Here is a 24,774-nt window from a genome sequence, read left to right as displayed (position 1 = left end):
GTCCATGCTCCCCCATGTTAAATATAGGGGTGCATGACGCATGCGTCGCTGCGGCTGCGCCCGATGCAGAACGCAAATGTGAACGTAGCCTAACATGGCAAAAAAAAAAAAAGTAAGCAAAACCTGTTTTGCAGCGAACAGAGCAGGTTTTGCTGCTGAAAAAACCGCCTAGTGTGAACATGCCCTAACGTGTGCGGTCTCAATGGAGACCCTGCAGAAACTGCCAAAACACCACCACTGCATATCTTACAACTCCCCCCAGGATTCACATGGACTGAGCTAAACAGTCATAGAACTCTATGGCGATGAAGGTCAGTTCACTTCACTCACAGGGGTGGTGATGGTAGGGAGCTCCAAATCTTAAAGTTGTAATATTGGCTCTGAAAATAGCCCCCCATATTTTAGTCAACTGCATGTGCTTGTAGTGGAGATTTATTTTTAAACACTTCCTCATTTAAGTGATAAACCTTTACACCAATATTTCTGTCAGAAAATGGCGCCATAACCTATTACTCAATTCTAGAAGTATTCAAGGGGCGTGTCTCTTGGAAAAAAAATGCTCCTGATTGGCTAAAAGCATTGGCGACTCCTGTAGTGCGCGGTTTCCCACACTAAATATGGCGTCTATTACTTCCTCACGCGTACAAGTGACGTCATGTGACCGGATACTTTAGCGCGGGCTTTCCCATACTAAAGATGGCGCTAAAAAAACATTTTTTCCTAGCAGGTATCACGTGACAGGAAGTAGTCACGCAAGAACCCACGTGTGCCGAAAGGAGGCAGCCATTGACCGGAAGTGGGTCGGTTTTGTGTTGTTGTTCTCGCTCCCGTGTGCGCTATGAGTTGTCAGATCACCTGCGTGGCGTGGGTTCAGCGAGGGGTCGCTAAAGAGGTCCCTGACAAGGTGAGGAAGAGGAGGACGACGACGCTGAGTCTGTGCCGTTTCATGCAGCTGTAGATTTCAGACCTCTGGTCGCTTTTTACCCCTTTAGGTTCAGCTGAGCCAGGAAGAGTTAAACAAGCTGATAACTGAAGCGAAAGAGCAGCTGCAGTAAGTAGCACGGTCCAGGAGTGAGGAGGCGCCGCATATGGCAGTATATATGTGCCCTTTAACCCCTTCCTGTGATCCTTAAAGGGGGCGCCCACTACTTCTAACATTATCCTTAGGATAGATCATCGATATGTGATCGGTGGGGGTCCGACATCCATAACCCCCGCCAATGAGCTGTTCTTGGTGTCGGCAGCGGCCAGAACCGCTCCATTACGGACAGGATAGCGCCATCATCAGAACAGTGGCTGCGGCCGGTACTGCACATCCGCCCCCTATTGATTTGAGCACAGTTGACGGAGGTGTGCAGTTCCAGACGCTGACATCAGTGATGGGGGGCGCCAGGTGTCGGACCCCCACTGATCAGACTATCGATGTTACAGTAGTGGGCGACCTCTTTATCTGTTGCTTTATTTTTCACTTTTTTTTTTTTTAAATTTCCTGAGTATTTTCTTGACTCCGCAGGGAAGAACTTGATGAAGATGAAGCTGCGGCGGATGGAGATGACGGGATGGAGAAAGAGGAGGAAGACGCCGCTCCGTCGGCTGAGGATCGGGAGGAAAACATTGCGAAGCTGAACGACGACGAACTTGCAGAATACGACTTGGACAATTATGACGAAGAAGGAAAAACTGGTATGGGGTCTCACCATCATCAAGTTTATTTTTTTTTCCCCTTCCGGCTTCTGAACCTAAGACTGTGCCGCTCAGGTGGGGGCAAATATGGCTGTCGACACTCATGGGACATGGATGATTTTTCTGGGGGAAGCCTTGTGTGGCCAGATATGTCCCCCTGTAGTTATGTGGAAGCCATTCTGATGGTTTATATACTTCCTAAATACTAAGTTAAAGGGGTTGGCCGCTACCTAAACAATCCCTTTTAAATGAAGTACTCTCCCTTGTTAAAAGAAAAAAAATTAAATAAAATTGGAAGTACGTACATGGTCCAATAAAATCGGAGGTGCGGTACCTCTTATTACACTGATCACCATGGTATGTGAACCCCAGGGCTGGAGTGGCGCCCGTGTTGAGTATCTGTTATTTTTATTTTTACAAGGGGGACTACTCCATTTAAAAAGGGGCTGGCCAATCTCTTTCACTGAATTTTTTTTTTTTTTTTTTTTTTTTAGCTTAAAGGGGTTGTCTGGTCGTAGGTTACAAGTCTGCTGTCACTATATGTGACTGCAGACTTCTGAATCATAGCAAGCAGTGCATGTGATGCGAAGCGGAACGTGTGGTCGTGTAATTATTATTATTATTATTATTATTATTATTATAGCGCCATTTATCCCATGGCGCTTTACATGTGAGGAGGGGTATACATAATAAAAACAAGTACAATAATCTTGAACAATACAAGTCACAACTGGTACAGGAGGAGAGAGGACCCTGCCCGCGAGGGCTGTGTTCACATAAGTATACGGGTTTTAATGCTTCCGACCACATTCCAACTAGACGTGTCCGGCCTTGAGTGAGACCGTGCACATCTAGTCGGTATGTGAGCGCATGTATGCAATTCACAAGCCGTCGCCGGCACTCCAGAATCTTCACGGTGCGAGATGTGAGAATTCACAAGTTTGCAGTCACCGAGTGTAGCCTGCGGCCGGACAACCCCTTTAAGTTGAGTACCTCCACTGATTCTGGAAGGGTTTTTCTTCTATGTTCCTCCATTCCAAAATGTCCTCCATTTTTTTTTTTTTTTTTGCTTTAGATGTGACAAACCTCGGAGACAGCCTCGCCGGCCTCGCAGTTTACTCCAGCAACGAGACTGACGCTTACGTCACTTTAAAAAATACAGTAAGTAGATTTCCTCCATCCGCAGGTCGTGCTTCTGATTGGATGAGAGGCAGCTGCATGTATAGTAATTCCCCCATATCCTGCTCATTATCAGAATAAGGGCTCATTTACACTATTTTCACATCTGAGCGATTTAGTTCAGCTTTGGTTGCTGCCACTTTTTAACTCGATCTTGTTTTCCAGTAGTTTCTGTTTTTTAAAGGGAAACAGGTTTGTGCTATGTAATCTGAGAGCAGCATAATGTTGAGGCAGAGACCCTGATTCCTGTGATGTATCACTTACCTGGCTGTGTCGCTGTTTCATTAAAATCTATGTTTTCTCAGCAGGAGATTATCACTACAGGACTAGGTGTCTTGTGCCTCCTAGTCCTCCTCTGTGTAACCCCGCCCATTACCGTATAAACAGAAAGCAGCCAATTAGTGGTGAGGGCGGGGAAACACAGCTCAGCATTCAAAGGGCTCAGGATCCTGATAGTCACAGTTTTTTTTTTTTCTGCTGCAGATATCGCAACTGCTGAACCCAGTAAAGTAAGTGACACATCGCTGGAATCGGGGTCTCTGCCCCTGCATGATAGTTTCCCTCTAAAAGCAGTGAATTCCAATAGGAAAATTGTATTGTGAATTGCTTTTAAAGGGATGTTTCCAGAATCACGACTTATCTCCTGGTGGTGTAGATGACAAGTGACTGATTTCTGGGACCCCACAATCATCAGAATGGGGGGGGATCTGTGTCCTCTGAATGGCATGCGATGCTCCTTCATTCAGATGTTATAGAATTGAAGGAGATAGAGCGCCGTACTCTAATATCTCAGTCTCTTGGACTTTGAAAGTAGTGTGTGCGAGGCTCCCGCGTTCTCCTGATTTGTGGGGGTTTAGCAGTACAATCCCCCATGAAAAGAGGAATTTCTCACACTGCTACGCCAGTGGCGGGGTGGGATCAGGGCCCACCATATACAGCAGGCACCAGCTGTGTTATACAGCCAGCACCTGCCTCTAAGAGCAGCAGTCAGAGCCAGCTCGGATCACTGCTGTATCGCTCCATAAATGCTGCCCTCAGTCTCTGACTGTGGCAGTTAAATAGTGTGATTTTTGGCACAGTGTCCGCCAATGACGTGAAGGTTGGATACCGCTGGGTTAGCGGGTCACCAAAATCTAGTGATAATCTAACAGCCGCCTCTTTATTTTCTCCTAGGAGCAGTATGAGACCGAGGACTTCGTTATCAAGTCCACCGATAACCTTCTGGTGTGTGGAAGGGCGGAGAAAGATCACTGCAATCTTGAAATCCACGGTGAGCGTGTGATCACGTCTCGTTTACTTATTGGGTATTTTGACCCCTTAACCCCTGGAGCTTTTTTCCTTTTTGCATTCTCTTTTTTCGCTCCCCACCTTCACAGAGCCATAACTTATTTTTATTTTTATCGTAAATATGGCCATGCGAGGGCTGATTTTTTGCGGGACGAGTTGTACTTTTGAATTACACCATTGATTTTATCATGACGTGCACTAGAAAATGTGAAAAAAAATTCCAAGTGCGGTGAAATTGCAAAAAAAAAAGTGCAATCCCACACTGTTTTTTTTTTGTTTGGCTTTTTTGCTAGGGTCACTATATGCTAAAACTAACCTGCCATTTTGATTCTCCAGGTCATTACGAGTTCATAGGCACCAAACATGACTAGGTTATTTTTTTTATGTATGTGGTGAAAAACAAAATTCCAAACTTTGCTAAAAAAAATAATTTGCTCCATTTTCCGATAACTGTAGTGTCTCCATTTTTTGTGATCTGGGGTCGGTTGAGGGCTTATTTTTTGTGCGCCGAGCTGACGTTTTTAATGACACCACATTTGTGCAAATACGTTCTTTTGATCGCCCGTTATTGCATTTTAATGTAATGTTGCGGCGACCAAAAAAAGTAATTTTTTTTTTTATTGATCGGGCAATTTTTTTGAAGGCGGCTATACCAAATGTGTTTTGATTTTTTTTAATTTTTTTTTCTATTTTGAATGGGGCGAAAGGGGGGTGATTTGAACTTTTATATTTTTATTTCATATTTTTTAAAACATTTTTTTTTTTAAACTTTTTGCCATGCTTCAATAGCCTCCATGGGAGGCTAGAAGCTGGCATACCCTGATTGGGTCTGCCACATAGGAGCGTTGCTCAGATCGCCTCTATGTAGTAGAATTACAGCCGCCTTCCTGTGAACGCCACCCTGTGGCTATCCGGCATCAACAACCATAGAAATCTTCAGGAGACCTCTGGTTGTTATGCCAACGCACCGCCGACCCCCGATCATGTGACGGGGTGCGCGCATTTCTGGCCTGATGGCTGGAAGCGCTTGTTAAATGCCGCTGTCAGCGTTTGAAAGCGGCACTTAACTAGTTAATAGCGGCGGGTGGATCGCGATTCTGCCCACGCCTATTGCTGGCACATGTTAGCTGTACAAAACAGCTGACATGTCCCAGCTTTGATGCAGGCTCAGCGCCGGAGCCCACATCAAAGCGAGTGTTCTGCCATCAGACGTACTATTCCGTCCGATGGCAGAAAGGGGTTAAAAGGGATTTTCTGTCTTTTTCTGAAAAAAAAAAAAAAAAATGCCAATCGCCAGCCTTGCTCTACGTGCTGACGTCATCGCGGTCAGAGGTTGTCTGTGGCCTCATTCATGTGAACGCCATACGTGTTGATGATGGGTTAGCAGACTTTATACGGTATATCCTTCCCTGTCTTTGTGATCCCCGCAGTGTATAACAACGAGGAGGATTCCTTCTATGTGCACCATGACATCCTTCTACCGGCGTATCCTCTCTGCACCGAGTGGCTGAACTTTGACCCAAGTCCGGAAGAGTCGACGGGTAAGTTGTGGCTTCACTACATCATCCCATGCTGTACTGCAAGACTGACATCGGTGAGAGTCCTTGTGCCGCCATACCGATGGTCAAAATGGCCACAGCTCCTCAAGTAGTTGAGTGGCGCTGCTGGTCGCACGTGCGACCTGCTGCAATATTCTAAGTCTTATGCACTGAAAATACGAAACGTCGTCACTTTGGGAAACGCTCAGGATGGGGGGGCTGAGAAAGCCTAATGGCAAGCGAACATCGACCATATGGATTGTCACTCGGCGCACTATGACCAGGTAGAGCGAAATGTGTTCCTTTTGTAACAGTCGTCAATCTGTATAATACATAATCGCAGCCCGTGTATAATAAGCCCCCGACCGAGACGCGATGGTCGGCGTCCGTTATTGGCCGTAAAACTTTTATTTCTCCCTTCTGGTGCGTAAGGCCATTATTGAATGGGGTTTGGCCCTTTGTTTCGTGCCGTCCTGCGGGGTGATTTATTGATCGATCTCACGGCGCAGTTATAATAAGGTCTCCGGGGGGCGCCGCGCTGCCGCTACTTAACGACATCAAGTCTTTCCAGATATAATAGAGTTTTAGGGGGACGGCTAATGAAAATATCACAGATGTGATGTGCTGCGGTCTATTAGGGGAAGGTAGTATGTCATAGAGCTGCAGAAAAGTAAATTTAACCCTTTATGAATGTTTATTTTATTTTTTGGGGGGGCGTATGTGCAAAATAAACAAAACAGTGTGTGTATGTATGTATGTATGTATATATATATGTATATTTTTTTTCTTTTTCCCTACATATATGTATACATCAGATAGGGATTGCATACATTAGTTAGGACTGCTCTGATATGGGTATACCGTGAAGATTGGTAGAGCAGCTTAGTATACATTTTTTGCAAAAAACGTATCAACCAAATACCCTGTTTTTTACATCTTTTACTAGCACTTGCGGATTACTGCAACATTTTTTCAAACTGAGTGTTTTTGGTTTTACTATTCTCTTTTGTGTCTTCATATATGTACACGTGCAATTTTATTTTTTTGCACATATATATATATGTGTGTGTATATTATGTATATTTTTATTTTATTTTTTTTAATTCTCCAATCCTCTAAATTTGGCGGCTGGCGATTTCCGGTGTCGTCTTGATCTGTTCACTTGCCTTCCACCAGGAAATTACGTAGCTGTGGGTAACATGACGCCCGTCATTGACGTCTGGGACCTGGACCTGGTTGACTGCTTGGAGCCCGTATTCTCCCTGGGAAGCAAACAAATGAAAAAGAAGAAAAAGAAAGGAAAGAAGGTAATTGTGCGCGGTGTCGGCCGCTCCCAGTATATAACCCAGCTAGGACCAGTTTAATATTTTTTTCCGCTTAATGGAAGTGGGAAGTAGAATTGCCATTAAATAGCAATGTGGTGACTGCAGGTGATGGGAAACAGACTGGAGGCAAACGTCCTGGCCGGGTAATTTATGGTTTTCGGCTGGCGGTGCTCATGGGGGGGATATAACGGTGTTTTGCTGGGGGGCCTCAGTCGTGAGGGTCTGACCTGAATACAAACTGTGCGGAAGTCGCTTTCTGAACTTTATTATTTGTGCGCGGGACCCCGGTTTAAGCGCCCAAGGGTGGGGTTGCGCGCGCTCTGGGTGCCCATTGGGTTGGGGTGCGCGCTCAGATCCCGGCTTGGGCACCCAAGTGGAGTGAGCGCTCGGGACCCCAAAAAAGCGCTCAGACCCCAATTCAAATATAATGCTGAAGGGGACTGCTGTGCCTAGTAGGGGTTGTCTCTGATGACTGGGGGGGCACAGAATTTACTAGACGGAGCAGCACTGTTCTAATGGGGGGCTTGGTGTGTGATGTGAGGGCTCATCTTAAAGCCATGTTCTCTGTACCAGGGCGCTACTTCTCAGGAAGGGCATGCGGACGCCGTCCTGGATCTTTCATGGAATAAACAAATCCGGTGAGTAACGTCTGGCCGTCTGCGGAGCGGGATACGACCGGGTTCACGAGATGTTTGGAATTGCCTCATAAGCGACTGCCCTGCATATAGTTGCACATCTGATCTTTCGGCCACAAATCGTAGATCTTCTCCTCAATCAGTCTAATTTTCCTGATCGTGGCACGTTGGATGTATCATGCTAATTACCATGAAGGCAATTTCTGAAAACTTGAGCCAATTTTTGTTTTATTTTTTCTTCAACGATATTGTTTAAAAGCAACAACCAAAACATTCTAACACAGAGGGGCCCTTTGCTTTGTATGTATGGGCCCTTAGATTCTACGAGTTCCTTTATATACGACCCCTAAGGGTATGTGTCCACGTTCAGGATTGCATCAGGATTTGGTCAGGATTTTTCATCAGTATTTGGGAGCCAAAGCCAGGAGTGGAACAATTAGAGGAAAAGTATAATAGAAACATATGCACCACTTCTGTATTTATCACCCACTCCTGGTTTTGGCTACAAACACTGATGAAAAATCCTGACCAAATCCTGATGCAATCCTGAACGTGGACACACACCCTTATGTTTCTGTAGCAGGCTGCTCGGAATTGCAGGTGTTTTTTTTTTTTTTTTTGTTAGGATCCATTGCTCACAAATCTGTATATATTTTGGAGCATCAGACATTTCTGGAAATATTTAATTAGTGTTTTTTTTTGTCTTGCGTCATCCTAAATATGACTCTGCATTTAGTAAATTAGACCCAGCCGATGTCTGCTTAACCCTAAAGATTTTCAGAATATCTACTCATGATTGGGAATTGCTTATGAATTAGGATGGACGATCTAGATCTGATAGAGAGCTCCCTTAATTGGAAAAACAGCACTTTTTTGATTGGATGTATAAAAAAAAAACACTTTGTGCCCCCTGGTGGTGTGATTTTCTTATTGAACATCCATTCTGTTGAGAAGCTTGGGATGGGACTGAGCGCGTCATTAGATTTTATAATTCAAGCTGCATATGCTATGAAATTTTTTTTTTTTTTTGACCGGAGGAAACTGGTGTATATATCATGAAAATCCTTAACGTGTAATGGTTGTATGAAAGTTTCTCCTTCTCCATCCACCTATCATTAATGACCGCTCCTCAGCGTCCCTCTTCCCTGCTGCTTTTCAACCCACCTATCCTTAATGACTGCTCCTCAGCATCCCTCTTCCCTGCTGCTTTACAACCCACCTATCCTTAATGACCGCTCCTCAGCGTCCTTCCTCCCTGCTTCTTTTCAACCCATCTATCCTTAATGACTGCTCCTCAGCGTCCTTCCTCCCTGCTGCTTTTCAACCCACCTATCCTTAATGACCGCTCCTCAGCGTCCTTCCTCCCTGCTTCTTTTCAACCCACCTATCCTTAATGACTGCTCCTCAGCGTCCCTCCTCCCTGCTGCTTTACAACCCACCTATCCTTAATAACCACTCCTCAGCGTCCATCCTCCCTGCTGCTTTACAACCCACCTATCCTTAATAACCACTCCTCAGCGTCCCTCCTCCCTGCTGCTTTTCAACCCACCTATCCTTAATGACTGCTCCTCAGCATCCTTCTCTGCTCCTGCTTTTCAACCCACCTATCCTTAATAACCACTCCTCAGCGTCCCTCCTCCCTGCTGCTTTTCAACCCACCTATCCTTAATGACTGCTCCTCAGCATCCCTCCTCCCTGCTGCTTTTCAACCCACCTATCCTTAATGACTGCTCCTCAGCATCCCTCCTCCCTGCTGCTTTTCAACCCACCTATCCTTAATGACCGCTCCTCAGCGTCCCTCTTCCTTCCTGCATCTCATCCAGCCTAGCTTAATTGCCTGCTCCTCAGTGCTCCTCCTCTCTGCTTATGCTCGGTACAAGCTGCAGCTGTCACTCAGGATGAGTGGACAGAGACTGAATACAATGGATCTCATGGGATAAAACCCTGTCTAGCGGATTCTAAAATTGTTTATCTATATATCTGGATTTTACTGCCATTCTGACTCCATTATTTTCAGTGGAAGTACACTAGCCTCATCAGGCCTAAGATATCTATTTAATCACGTATTCATGCTGTGTAAAAGTTCTTTAAAGCCTATTCCCTTTGACGCTGAACTTCTTTCTATTAGTTGGCCTAGTCTCCCATCCTCCTGCCCCTCTTTTGCCGCTCAGTTTCTTATCGAGTTTTTCCTGTCGTTGCCCGTTTGCAGCAGAGCACAATGACGATGGATCTGCGATTTTGTTATTTTAAAGTGGTTATGCATTCTTTTCTTCCAAGAAAAAGCACCACACCATAGGTTGTGTGTGGAATTGCAGCCATTTACTTCAATGGAGGTGAACTGCAATACCTGACGCCAGCTGTGAACCGGTGTGGCGCTGTTTTGGGGAAAAGAGCGGTCATGGTTTTGTTTGTTTTGTTTCTTTTTCCCAACAACTCCTCTAACGATAACTTACTTTTTCATTTTCCCGACAGAAATGTTTTGGCCAGTGCCTCAGCCGATAACACTGTGCTGCTTTGGGACATGTCCGTGGGTAAACCTGCCGCCAGCCTCACCATGCACACAGACAAGGTAAGGCGCACTCCCCAGCAAGGCTAATAATACGAAGGCTGCTCTCTCCAGCAATGCATGCGTTTCCTGTAGGTATAATGATCCTGCATCTTCCGCAGAGCTGTGACTTGTGCCGTTCCTCTGTCGTTCCTCCTGGAAGTGTTGGAATAAAGTGACCATTTGGTGTTACCCTTTTCCTTGTCAATGGGGCGTTTCAGCGTTGCATAAATGATCACCTAGCCTCCTTTTATTCCAACAACCATCACTTTTTTATTTTTCCATCATTATGGCCATATGAGGGCTTGTTTTATGTGGGATAAGTTGTATTTTTGATTGACATCATTCATTTTACCATATAGCGGACTGTAAAACAGGAGAAAAAAAAATTCCAAGTGTGGTGAGATTGCCAAAAAAAAGTGCAATTCCACATTGGTGTTTTTTTTTTTATTTTATTTTTTTATTTACCATGTTCACTATATTATTAATAAATTATTATTATTATTATTATTATGAAACTAGCCTCCCAGTGTGATTCCCCAGGTCAGTACAAGTACTAAGATACCAAACATGTATAGGGTATTTTTTATTTTATCTAAAAAAAAAAATATATATATATATAATTTCTATTATTTATAATATATATATATATATATATATATATATATATATATATATATATATATATATATATATATATATATATATATATATATATATATATATATATATATAAATTTTTTTTTTTTTTTTTTTTTTACTTTAGTCGCCATTTTGTGAGACCCTGTAGCATTTCTATTTTTTTTGTAATCTGACCGCCTTTTATTGGAATGGTAGTGCCGCAAAAAAAATCCCATAATTATGACGACGTGACCATCGCTCCCATTATACTGTTTACCGATCGGATTAATTTATTTTTGTATCTTACTTCCATACCAAATGTGTTTTTTTTTTTTTTGTTTTTTTTTTAATTGTTTTATTTTCATTGGGTCAAAAGGGGGATGATTTTATTATTATTCTTTTTTATTATTATTTATTTATAGAACATAACTGTGCAGCCAATGCTTCTTCTTACGACCGTTTTTTGTTTTTTTTTCCCCCCCCCCCATCATCTTCTTCCAGGTCCAGACGGTACAGTTCCACCCCTTCGAGCCACAGATGCTTATATCGGGATCATTTGACAAGTAAAGCCCATTTCTGAATAGCAAGTAATGAAACACCAGCGCGCAGTGCACGGAATGGCGTCATTCTACATTTCCCATTAGTGTTACCAGAGGTTTATGTGAGAGCGTCTCCGCCTGGTAGCTCGTCATAAGAATATATTACTGCGTTCCCTAACGGGATCATAATTGCTTCATGACAGGCCCGTTCTGATTTATAATCCACCATTTGGGAAATTTCCGATCCCCCTGTATGTGCCAGCATTGGCGGTTTTATAACGGGGGTGATGTCTTGTTTTGCAGTTCGCTTTGTGCCCGTAAATGCGAACCTGCTCCGATTTTATAACCTGTGAGCTTTAATATATAGTGCAGCAAGCACGTTCTAATTTACTGGGTGACGTATGCATCATTACGGCTCCGACTCGGGTGGTCACCCAGCTTTCCCAGGCTCCTGATTAGCACACCCAGATCAGTACTGATGTCTTTAGAGCAGCACTTGCCAGCTGTACAGCTTGTGCTTAGGATATCGGCCACTTCTGCTAAAACAGCAAAGGTGGTCGGTAACCTAGACGATGAGCTGTATGCTATAGAATTAAAATTCCCTTTGTTTTGAGGTCTATTGAAAAGTTGATTTTTTTTTTTTTTTTTTAGAAGCAATTTTAAGTTTCTTTAAACGAGACAATCCCTTTTAATGAATTATTCTATTTTTATGAACTTCGGAGTTAAGAGGAAGGTCTGAGAACGGGATACACAGAGCGTCTCTCGCAATGGAAGATGAGGCACGTTCGTACGTTGCGACAGCCCATTGGGTTCAATAGAAGCTGTGTTGTAATGCCATTTTTTCCCTATGGTGGCGCTATAGCACATTAAACGAGATTACTGCTGATCACTGGTGGGCCAAGCATTGTTAAAATGTGATCAACTTATCATTGGGGGATAATTTTGCCAAATAAAGGGATCATCAAAGCAGAGAACCACCTTTAAGGAGGACCTGTCACTAGCTGGAAAGTGGCCAGTTTTTAATCTTATCTTATTCCCTTTCCTCCCCTGAATATTACACTTTTTTCTTTTTTTAAATCTACCATACGGTTCCAGAGATAAGGGCTTGTTTATTTAGTGCTGCTTTTTATAGTCTTTTATCAAGGGGTGTGGCTTATTGGGTAACTATGCAGAGCAGCCCAAAGACACGCCCCCATAGAATCCCGTGAGCCACACCCTCTTTAAGACCGTAAACGTTAACACTAAATAAAATGGCTCGTATCTCCGGAACCGTATGGCGTAATTTAAAAAAGAAAAAAGCGGAATACTCAAAGGATCAGCGGGAATTAAATAATAGCAGAAACTGGCCACTTTTGACCTGGCGATGCATCTCCTTTAAATGCTATTTCTGGTCTTTTTGGTATAGGTTATTTTCTGTTATGATCTGTAATACTTGTAGCTTCATAGCAGCAATCTTGTCAATGATAACCAAAGGCAAAATCGCCATCAACCGTAAAAAAAAAAAAAAGAAATAATGGAGGCCATCTGTCGCACTGAGCGAACCTTGAATCCGTCTGACTTTTTGTCACAGAGTGCATGGATGATGTGAGCGGCCGCACATCGGGGACGCCGGCTAGCTCTGCAGCAGATGGGCATGTGCTGTTGTTTTTAGAACATTTATCTAATGCGGCTGAGTCCGCGGTGGGACATGAATTTTATTACTTTTTTTGATGAGCTGTGTAATAAATCACGCTCCCCCGACGCGCGTCTGAAATGCGTCGTGCATACGCTCCCATAGTCGAATCCTCTTTTGATGCCCGCTGCTCAGACGCACTTGACGATGAAGCGGAAATCTTTGAGGATTCGCAGTTCTAGGATGAGTTTTCTTTTCATCTAAGGCTTTTTTTTTTTGGTTCATATTCTCGGATGGGGTGAAATGATCTCATGGTCGTGTATGAGAAATATCTGCTCGCCCCGCTCCTGATTCCACTGTACTGGCCAAAAGCTAGCGCCCCCTCCAAAAAAAAAAAAAAAAATCCATCATGTAATACTACTTTTATCCAGTGGGGGCACTGCAGGGAATTTGCTTGCAGCACACACGGTCTGATCATGAGATATACCTATATATCTATATATATATATATATATATATATATATATATATCTTTTTTTTTTTTTTAAAGCTCACTGAATTAATTTTTTTCATGGTGTTCTTCTTCAGGTCTGTCATATTGTACGACTGCAGGAGTCCACAGGAAAACCACAGAACTTGGAGGTTTAGCGGAGAAGTCGAGAGAGTCACGTGGAACCATTTTTCACCTAGAAACTTTTTGGTGAGTTAAGTTCTGAGGTTGAAACCTTTTAATTCCGCCATCACGCACGACAGTGTCATTAAAGAAGTTAACTTGCATCCGTTCTTATCAGGCGCTGGCTGTGTAACACGGCTGGCACCCGCACTTCATTGGGCAGGCTCAGCTCCTGAGCCCGCTCCATATAATGATGGCTGGAATGGGTGGACTACAACACCCAGACTATAGATAGACCAGAAATCATTGCTCTAATGTTCACCGCTGTGTCCTCTCCCCTGTATCTGCTCCAGGCCAGCACAGAGGACGGCTTTGTGTACTGCTTAGATGCCCGCTCGGACAAGCCTCTGTTCACACTGAAGGCTCACGATGGGGAAGTATCTGGTATGTATCTCCGACTATCAGAAGATAACAATGAACACTGGCTGTAATTCCTTGATGGGGGGGGGGGGGGGTCCCGTCAAAGTCTATCCCGTCACTTTGCTCACAAGGGGTCTGACTTTTAAGCCCTTCACCAATCTCCAGAATGGGGGACTTGGGTCACCCGTTCTCTTCTGGCTGCATGATTTCTTCCAAGAGGAGTTGAATGGTGCTGCCCGATGTGCGTGTGTCCTGCCGCTCCATTCATAGTCTGAGAGTGATGACGGTGCGCTCTCCAGGGATGACGGTGCGCTCGGCTGCCATAAACTTCTGCAAATCTACCAATTATCACCTATTCACTCTGCGCGGGTGGGAATACCCCTTTAAATGTCCATTTGCATAGTCTAAACCGCCCATCTCTTTGGACATCCTGTCTTGTAACTGTTCCCCCCCCCCCCAAAAAAAAAAACATGCCTACCTCGTAAAAAGCGCCACCCCTGTACTTGGGTTACGTATGGTAGTACAGCTCATCCTCACAGAAGAGAACGAGGCTGTGCCGCCAAACCAGGCACAACCTGCAGCCGCGCGGAGCATTTTTCAGTCTAGAACTTGCTCCGTTATTTGTCTCTGCCTCCACCGATGATGATGATCTGCGTCTTATTTAGTCCGTTGTTGTAGGGAGGAAGTTATTGATGTGTTTGCTCTGTGCACAGTGTTGCGGTATATAAAGATTCCGTTACAATTGCTTCAATTTCTGGCGTCGCGTAAAGGTCTCTCTTCAGATTTAACGTTTGCTAGTGTAGCAGATGTAATCTGCCAGAAATGTGCTAGCAATAAGCTTGAAGCCGGCAGTTACTTTAAAAGGGGACCTGTTTTGTTTGCCATCAATTAAGTAATCCCTAAAAATCCACCGGACATAGAATTTGGAGCTGATGAAATTTCACGTTTGGGTAATTAACTTTTCCGATTAATTTTTTGGACACTCCATTTTTTTTTTCTTCTCCCCCTCTCAGTTGCGCCACTTCAGTTTATGGGCTGTATCTGGTATTGCAGCTTTGTGACATTCGGCTAAGTTGCAATACTATCTACAGCCCATGAAGTGGCGCTGTTGAGTAGAAAAAAAAAAACTTGAGAAAAGGGCATTCGTCGTTTCGACAAACTTTGCAAAACTTGGTTGTAGTACAAGCAAAATAAAAAATGGAGAGGGGGGGGGGGGGAAAGAGGTAGAAATATATTGCAAAGTCTCTTATAAGCCACTGGCCTCTAACGCCTTAATCCCCCTGAAATACATCAATATGGACTAGTAGCTCACTGAGGGATCAGATTACAGCTTCTTATTAAAGTTTACAGAGAGCGAAGGAGGGAGGTGTAGAGTGAAAGGAAGGTTGAAACACACAAAGGTGCTGATGAGAGCAGGAACTCTTCATGTCTTTGCTGTTTAACCCCTTCCCGATCCATGACGCCACGTAGGCGTCATGAAAGTCGGTGCCAATCCGACCCATGACACCTATGTGGCGTCATGGAAAGATCGCGTCCCTGCAGATCGGGTGAAAGGGTTAACTCCAATTTCACCCAATCTGCAGGGACAGGGGGAGTGGTAGTACAGCCCAGGGGGGGTGGCTTCACCCCCCCCCCCCCCCCCCCCCCGTGGCTACGATCGCTCTGATTGGCTGTTGAAAGTGAAACTGCCAATCAGAGCGATTTGTAATATTTCACCTATTAAAACTGGTGAAATATTACAATCCAGCCATGGTCGATGCTGCAATATCATCGGCCATGGCTGGAAACACTAATGTGCCCCCACCCCACCCCACCGATCGCCCCCCCCCCCCCCCCAGCCCTCCGATCTGTCCGGTACACTGCTCCGGCTCCCCTCCCCCCGTGCTCTTGTCCGCTCCCCCCCGTGCTCCAATCCAACCCCCCTGCACTCCGATCCACCCCCTCCGTGCTCCGTTACACCCCCCCCCCCCCCCGCGCTCCGATCCACCCTCCCCATGCTCTGTTCCCCCTCCCTCCGTGCTCCCCTCCCCACCCCATCATACTTACCGATCCTGCCGGCAGATTCGTTCCAAAGTGCATTTTGATCACTGAGATATATTCTATCACAGTGATCAAAAAAAAAAAAAAAAATGACCCCCCCCCCCTTTGTCACCCCCATAGGTAGGGACAATAAAAAAATAAAGAATTTATTTTTTTTTTTCCACTAATGTTGGGTTAGGGTTTCGGTATGTGCACACGTATTCTGGTCCTCTGCGGATTTTTCCGCTGCAGATTTATGGTGGATTTACCATGTTTTTTCTGCGCATTTCACTGCGGTTTTACAACTGCGATTTTCTATTGGAGCAGTTGTAAAACCGCTGCGGAATCCGCACAAAGAAGTGACATGCTGTGGAATGTAAACCGCTGCGTTTCCGTGCAGTTTTTCCGCAGCATGTGTACAGCGATTTTTGTTTCCCATAGGTTTACATTGAACTGTAAACTCATGGGAAACTGCTGCGGATCCGCAGCGTTTTCCGCAGCGTGTGCACATACCTTTAGAATTAGGCCATGTGCACACCGTGCGGATTGGCCGCTGCGGATTCGCAGCAGTGTTCCATCAGGTGTACAGTACCATGTAAACCTATGGAAAACCAAATCCGCTGTGCCCATGGTGCGGAAAATACTGTGCGGAAACGCTGCGTTGTATTTTCCGCAGCATGTCAATTCTTTGTGCGGATTCCGCAGCGTTTTACACCTGTTCCTCAATAGGAATCCGCAGGTGAAATCCGCACAAAAAACACTGGAAATCCGCGGTAAAACGCAGTGCCTTTTACCCGCGGATTTTTCAAAAATGATGCTGAAAAATCTCACACGAATCCGCAACGTGGGCATATAGCCTTAGGGTTGGGTTGGAATTAGGGTTGTGGTTAGGGTTATAGCTACAGTTGGGATTAGGGTTGGGGGTGTGTTGGGGTTACGGGTGTGTTGGGGTTAGGGTTGTGATTAGGGTTATGGCTACAGTTGGGATTAGGGTTAGGGGTGTGTTGGGGTTAGTGTTGGAGTTAGAATTGAGGGGTTACCACTGTTTAGGCACATCAGGGGTCTCCAAACGCAACATGGCACCACCATTGATTCCAGCCAATCTTGTATTCAAAAAGTAAAATGGTGCTCCCTCACTTCCGAGCCCTGACGTGTGCCCAAACAGTGGTTTACCCCCACATATGGGGTACCAGCGTACTCAGGACAAACTGCGCAACAATTATTGGGGTCCAATTTCTCCTGTTACCCTTGTGAAAATAAAAAAATGCTTGCTAAAACATAATTTTTGAGGAAAGAAAAATGATTTTTTATTTTCACGGCTCTGCGTTGTAAACGTCTGTGAAGCACTTGGGGGTTCAAAGTGCTCACCACATATCTAGATAAGTTCCTTGGGGGGTCTAGTTTCTAAAATCTCACTTGTGGGGGGTTTCTACTGTTTAGGCACACCAGGGGCTCTGCAAACGCAACGTGACGCCCGCAGACCATTCCATCAAAGTCTGCATTTCAAAAGTCACTACTTCCCTTCTGAGCCCCGACGTGTGCCCAAACAGTGGTTTACCCCCACACATGGGGTATCAGCGTACTCAGGAGAAACTGGACAACAAATATTGAGGTCAAATTTCTCCTGTTACCCTTGGGAAAATTAAAAAATTCTGGGCTAAATAATTATTTTTGAGGAAAGAAAACTTATTTATTATTTTCACGGCTCTGCATTATAAACTTCTGTGAAGCACTTGGGGGTTCAAAGTCCTCACCACACATCTAGATTAGTTCCTTTGGGGGTCTAGTTTCCAAAATGGGGTCATTTGTGGGGGATCTCCAATGTTTAGGCATTCAGGGGCTCTCCAAACGTGACATGGTGTCCGCTAATGATTGGAGCTAATTTTCCATTTAAAAAGCCAAATGGCGTGCCTTCCCTTCCGAGCCCTGCCGTGCGCCCAAACAGTGGTTTACCCCCACATATGGGATATCGGCGTACTCAGGAAAAACTGGACAACAACATTTGGGGTCCAATTTCTCCTATTACCCTTGGCAAAATAGGAAATTCCAGGCTAAAAAATCATTTTTGAGGAAAGAAAAATTATTTTTTATTTTCATGGCTCTGCGTTATAAACTTCTGTGAAGCACCTGGGGGTTTAAAGTGCTCAATATGCATCTAGATAAGTTCCTTGGGGGGTCTAGTTTCCAAAATGGGGTCACTTGTGGGGGAGCGCCAATGTTTAGGCACACAGGGGCTCTCCAAACGCGACATGGTGTCCGCTAACAATGGAGATAATTTTTCATTCAAAAAGTCAAATGGCGCTCCTTCCCTTCCGAGCCTTACCATGTGCCCAAACAGTGGTTTACCTCCACATGTGAGGTATTGGTGTACTCAGGAGAAATTGCCCAACACATTTTAGGATCCATTTTATCCTGTTGCCCATGTGAAATGAAAAAATTGAGGCTAAAAGAATTTTTTTGTGAAAAAAAAGTACTTTTTCATTTTTATGGATCAATTTGTGAAGCACCTGCGGGTTCAAAGTGCTCACTATGCATCTAGATAAGTTCCTTGGGGCGTCTAGTTTCCAAAATGGGGTCACTTGTGGGGGAGCTCCAATTTTTAGGCACACGGGGGCTCTCCAAACGTGACATGGTGTCCGCTAAAGAGTGGAGCCAATTTTTCATTCAAAAAGTCAAACGGCGCTCCTTACCTTCCAAGCCCTGCCGTGCGCCCAAACAGTGGTTTACCCCCACATATGAGGCATCAGCGTACTCAGGACAAATTGGACAACAACTTTCATGGTTCAGTTTCTCCTTTTACCATTGGGAAAATAAAAAAATTGTTGCTAAAAGATAATTTTTGTGACTAAAAAGTTAAATGTTCATTTTTTCCTTCCATGTTGCTTCTGCTGCTGTGAAGCACCTGAAGGGTTAATAAACTTCTGGTATGTGGTTTTGAGCACCTTGAGGGGTGCAGTTTTTAGAATGGTGTCACTTTTGGGTATTTGCAGCCATATAGACCACTTAAACTGACTTCAAATGTGAGGTGGTCCCCAAAAAAATGGTTTTGTAAATTTCGTTGTAAAAATGAGAAATCGCTGGTCAAATTTTAACCCTTATAACTTCCTAACAAAAAAAAAAATTTGTTTCCAAAACTGCTGATGTAAAGTAAACATGTGGGAAATGTTATTTATTAACTATTTTGTGTCACATATCTCTCTGGTTTAACAGAATAAAAATTCGAAATGTGAAAATTGCGAAATTTCAAAATTTTCGCCAAATTTCTGTTTTTATCACAAATAAACGCAGAATTTATTGACCTAAATTTACCACTAACATGAAGCCCAATATGTCCCAAAAAACAATCTCAGAACCGCTAGGATCCGTTGAAGCGTTCCCGAGTTATTACCTCATAAAGGGACACTGGTCAGAATTGCAAAAAACGGCAAGGTCTTTAATGTCAAAATAGGCTGGGTCATGAAGGGGTTAAGGGAGACATCAGTCTCTACCCACTAGCTCAGGAAGAACTGAGAATTGGGGTCAACACCTGCAGAGGGGACAACTGGTGAAAATGCAAGACACAAGTCATATAAAGAAAAGTCACATGCAATGACTTGCACTCTTCAGTATAATTTTCATGTACTTCTTATTAGTATATAAGTTTTGATCACATTTTTTATTTTTTTTTGCTCCTTTCAAGGTTTGGAGCTGAGCAGTCAGGTGAAAGGCTGCTTGGTAACATCCTCCGCTGATAAACATGTGAAGATCTGGGACATTTTAATGGACAAACCAAGTCTCGTTCATTCCCGGGATATGAAAATGGTAAGAACCTCGCTTTTATAATAATCATCCCTGAATCACTCGCCTACATGACTCATATTGTCACATTTTACTAAACCTGAAAACAAGTTTATGTTCAAGGAAATCGTTATCAGATTTACTTAAAGGTACCGTCACACTCAGCGACGCTGCAGCGATATAGACAACGAGCCGATCGCTGCAGCGTCGCTGTTTAGGTCGCTAGGAGACGTCAAACACGGCAACAGCTGAACGATGCAGGAGCGATCCAGTGACGTAACGGCGACTCACTTATCGTTCTCGCTGGTTGTTCGCTCCATGTAAAACATTGCAGGCATCGTTGCTTTTGCTGTCAAACATGACGAATCACGCCGACCTGACGACCAAATAAAGTTCTGGACTTTCTGCTACGACCAGCGATGTCACAGCGGGATCCTGATCGCTGCTGCGTGTCAAACACAACGAGATCGCTATCCAGGACGCTGCAACGTCACGGATCGTTCTCGTTCTTGTTGCAAAATTGCTGAGTGTGAAGGTACCTTTAGTTTCCAAAGTTTCAGACATTTGGGAATATGTACTTATTCCCTCTGCACAGTGGGCACAGCCTCTAGGATGTTACTCTGCGGAGAGTCTCCCCTATTACAATATGGCAGGTATAGGATTAGTAGGTGGTGATTCCCTCTGCACAGTGAGCACAGCCTCTAGGATGTTACTCTGCGGAGAGTCTCCCCTATTACAATATGGCAGGTATAGGATTAGTAGGTGATGATTCCCTCTGCACAGTGAGCACAGCGTCTAGGATGTTACTCTGCGGAGAGTCTCCCCTATTACAATATGGCAGGTATAGGATTAGTAGGTGGTGATTCCCTCTGCACAGTGAGCACAGCGTCTAGGATGTTACTCTGCGGAGAGTCTCCTCCTATTACAATATGGCAGGTATAGGATTAGTAGGTGATGATTCCCTCTGCACAGTGGGCACAGTGTCTAGGATGTTACTCTGCGGAGAGTCTCCCCTATTACAATATGGCAGGTATAGGATTAGTAGGTGGTGATTCCCTCTGCACAGTGAGCACAGCGTCTAGGATGTTACTCTGCGGAGAGTCTCCCCTATTACAATATGGCAGGTATAGGATTAGTAGGTGGTGATTCCCTCTGCACAGTGAGCACAGCCTCTAGGATGTTACTCTGCGGAGAGTCTCCCCTATTACAATATGGCAGGTATAGGATTAGTAGGTGGTGATTCCCTCTGCACAGTGGGCACAGTGTCTAGGATGTTACTCTGCGGAGAGTCTCCCCTATTACAATATGGCAGGTATAGGATTAGTAGGTGATGATTCCCTCTGCACAGTGAGCACAGCCTCTAGGATGTTACTCTGCGGAGAGTCTCCCCTATTACAATATGGCAGGTATAGGATTAGTAGGTGATGATTCCCTCTGCACAGTGAGCACAGCCTCTAGGATGTTACTCTGCGGAGAGTCTCCCCTATTACAATATGGCAGGTATAGGATTAGTAGGTGGTGATTCCCTCTGCACAGTGGGCACAGTGTCTAGGATGTTACTCTGCGGAGAGTCTCCCCTATTACAATATGGCAGGTATAGGATTAGTAGGTGGTGATTCCCTCTGCACAGTGGGCACAGTGTCTAGGATGTTACTCTGCGGAGAGTCTCCTCTATTACAATATGGCAGGTATAGGATTAGTAGGTGATGATTCCCTCTGCACAGTGAGCACAGCGTCTAGGATGTTACTCTGCGGAGAGTCTCCCCTATTACAATATGGCAGGTATAGGATTAGTAGGTGGTGATTCCCTCTGCACAGTGGGCACAGTGTCTAGGATGTTACTCTGCGGAGAGTCTCCCCTATTACAATATGGCAGGTATAGGATTAGTAGGTGGTGATTCCCTCTGCACAGTGGGCACAGTGTCTAGGATGTTACTCTGCGGAGAGTCTCCTCTATTACAATATGGCAGGTATAGGATTAGTAGGTGATGATTCCCCCTGCACAGTGGGCACAGTGTCTAGGATGTTACTCTGCGGAGAGTCTCCCCTATTACAATATGGCAGGTATAGGATTAGTAGGTGATGATTCCCTCTGCACAGTGAGCACAGCGTCTAGGATGTTACTCTGCGGAGAGTCTCCCTCTATTACAATATGGCAGGTATAGGATTAGTAGGTGATGATTCCCTCTGCACAGTGAGCACAGCGTCTAGGATGTTACTCTGCGGAGAGTCTCCCCCCTATTACAATATGGCAGGTATAGGATTAGTAGGATTCAGCCTATAAGAATATCCTCTGAACAGCCAGACAGCATAGGTTGGCGATATCGAAATCTTCTTTTAATCTGGTTAGATAAGTTTCACTGACATGCTGCATTGCCATCTCTTTTTATACAAATATGAAAGTTCTCATCCCCTTTAAAGGGTCATTGCCATCATTAACAGTTATGACCTGTTTATAGGATAGGTGATAACTTTTCGATTGATGTTACGAGGCATTTAAAAAAACACAAATGTTCAGAGGAACAGCACTCCATTCCAACAGGGCATGTCTGAACTTTTTTTTTTTTTTTTTTAAAGATCGGTATTGGTCTAAAAAGTCTGAGTCCTACAAATTCCCACGTTATCACTTCTGCTTTAGATAGATATTAATACGTAATGACGGGTATAACCCTTTAAATAGGATCGGATTGTTTACACTTGCGACATTTTTTTTGGCGTTAAACGGATGAGTGTGAGAGGAGGACACATTTTCCAGGTGTGAATTCCATTTTTGGGATCCACGTTGGTGACTATATGACGGAGATGATGAATAACTCTATATATATATACTGTAGATGTCACATAGGAGCGGCTCATTGCAAGGAATCCCCTTTTATGAGAGCTGGCTACACCCCATCTATATGTTACCCTATATAAAGCTGCCGCAGCATTCTATTTCTTTAATTTTTTTTTTCACCCCCTTAGGGCATACTGTTCTGCTCAGCCTGCTGCCCAGACTTGCCCTTTTTGTATGCATTTGGAGGCCATAAGGACGGACTGAGAATTTGGGACATTAGCACCATTACAGCCGGTAAGTGGATTTTCCATAGATATTTGGTCTCGATAGAACCAGATTTTAGTCTGGCCTAAAGATCTTGTAGACTCAAGTTTACATATAGATAGAATTCCTTATCTGGAGTTATTCTGTAAGGTAGTCAAAGAGCTGCATTTAACATTCTGCTGCCTTCAGAGCAGAACTCTTCCACCCTTCTTTGTTGACATATTTTGCACTAGTGATGGGTGAAGCCGAACAGTACTGTTCTGGCACGGACCCCTGACTTCTCCATGAAATCCGTGTTACTGTTCGGGTACGACGTCCCAAACAGGTGTTTCCCATGCTGTCATCTGCTCCTTCAATTAGAAATGTAGTATAGTTCTTCTGATTAGCGATGTCGCTTACCCCATGTGCAAGGCATTTCAGTACCCTAGGTATCCATCGTTATCGTTATGGCTACTCATCTAGTGACAGTTGTTAGTGGTCGTAACCATGGATACCTAGCTACTGCAATGCCCTGCAAATGGGGTAAGCAACATAGCTAATCAGATCAACTAGGATATTTGCCAATATTATTATGAAAAATATTATTTTTTAAATATTAATAAAAATATTATTATTCCTACTATAGTGGAGTAGGACCTTGAAGATGGGCATACCCCTCTAAGGATTGTTCTCTCAGTGAATTCGCCATTAACGTTTTTCTTTAATCCTCCCCCTTACTCCAGTTAAAGAAGCATTCGGTGGCAGAGAGCGGCTAATGGTGACCAACCTTTCCAGCTCCACATCATCCAGCACAGAAGGGAACAGTAAAGCTGCCGGAGAGTCAATGGACTCTTAAAACACAACCATCTTGCGGATTTCATAGACCAGGATTCTTCATCATTAACCTAATGTTCCCGCCATGTAAATTTTATTAGAGACAATATTCCAAATTGGGATAAGGAAGAAGAAAAAAAAAACCAAAAACCTGCCATCTGGTGACTCTTGATCTCAGTGACTGTTTTTAAATTTATGGACGGCTGAGTTACTTAGGATGACTGTACCCGTACTAAGCGTGCCGTAAGACCTGACGGGTGACACTGAAGCGGGGTGTAGCAATGTGTGGCTGTAAAATGAAAATGTTAAAAAATCAACATATAAGTGACGTCTTTTTCACTCCTTTGTTGATGCTACAAATCCCAAATTTGGGTTTTTAAAATTTAGTAATTACCGTATTTTTCAGACCATAAGACGCATCGGATCATAAGACGCACCCCAAATTTTCAGAAGGAAAAATAGGGAAAGAAATGAATGCGTCTGTATTACAGTCCAAATTATTCAGCTTACCGGGGGTATGGTGTGAGCAGGAGCGCTGGTGGTGGAGCAGGGTCACAAGTGTTTGGGTGTTTGGTGGTCTGGCGACGTTCTGACATCCCAGGCTGGTGCGGCAGGTTCGGTGGTGCTGGGGCTCTGCCATTTTGTGAAGTCCATCCCAGGCTGATACGCGACAGTTTCTCAGATGCTCGGTGGTGCGGGGGCTTCACCAGAACTGAGAAATCTCACATCTCTGAGCCCCCACACATCGATCCAGTCTGGTGTGTGGCAGTTTTGGAGATGCTAGGTGGTGTGGGGGTGGTGCCGAGACCTCATTCTACACATGCGCCACATCCAGCGGCCATTTTCCTGGAGACAAACGCATTACAGCAATGGAAGTGCAGGGGCTCCGAGATTTCACAAAATGTCGGCGGAGCCCCCACAGCACCGAGCAACTGCGAAACTGCCATGCATCAGCCTGGGATGAGACTCCTGGCAAGTACATCCGGACTATAAGAAGCACCCCCATTTTCCTTTAAAATTTTGGGAGAACAAAGTGCGTCTTATAGTCCGAAAAATACGGTATATAGTGTGCTGTCTCCCAAATAATAGGAGCTCAAAAGGACTTGTTGAAAACTAGCCCTTATGGAC

General features: G+C 44.4%; 1 protein-coding gene across 1 annotated transcript; it reads left to right on the top strand.

Annotated features, from left to right (window-relative positions):
• The first annotated feature begins 771 nt into the window (after nucleotides 1–771).
• On the top strand, nucleotides 772–23,974 carry PWP1 (PWP1 homolog, endonuclein). The gene is made up of 15 exons (XM_069763446.1): nucleotides 772–904; nucleotides 993–1,051; nucleotides 1,514–1,683; nucleotides 2,759–2,844; nucleotides 4,036–4,132; nucleotides 5,580–5,690; nucleotides 6,864–6,994; nucleotides 7,586–7,650; nucleotides 10,120–10,216; nucleotides 11,315–11,376; nucleotides 13,553–13,664; nucleotides 13,931–14,021; nucleotides 19,696–19,817; nucleotides 22,758–22,863; nucleotides 23,556–23,974. The coding sequence occupies exons 1-15, from the start codon at nucleotides 839–841 to the stop codon at nucleotides 23,666–23,668; spliced, it is 1,488 nt and encodes a 495-aa protein (XP_069619547.1). The 5' UTR covers nucleotides 772–838; the 3' UTR covers nucleotides 23,669–23,974.
• The last annotated feature ends 800 nt before the right edge of the window (nucleotides 23,975–24,774 follow it).

Source organism: Ranitomeya imitator, chromosome 4 (genome assembly GCF_032444005.1).
Source record: "Ranitomeya imitator isolate aRanImi1 chromosome 4, aRanImi1.pri, whole genome shotgun sequence".
NCBI lineage: Eukaryota > Metazoa > Chordata > Amphibia > Anura > Dendrobatidae > Ranitomeya > Ranitomeya imitator.
Note: the sequence above shows the minus strand (reverse complement) of the source record. Positions and strands in the feature narration are given on the sequence as shown.

What these genes read in the sequence shown, in the direction of transcription:
- PWP1 (XM_069763446.1), top strand. Translation starts at nt 839, where the DNA reads ATGAGTTGTCAGATCACCTGCGTGGCGTGGGTTCAGCGAGGGGTCGCT. An exon ending in GAAGCGAAAGAGCAGCTGCA is followed by an intron (nt 1,052 to 1,513) that starts GTAAGTAGCACG and finishes TTGACTCCGCAG; the next exon opens with GGAAGAACTTGATGAAGATG. An exon ending in CATTAGCACCATTACAGCCG is followed by an intron (nt 22,864 to 23,555) that starts GTAAGTGGATTT and finishes CCCTTACTCCAG; the next exon opens with TTAAAGAAGCATTCGGTGGC.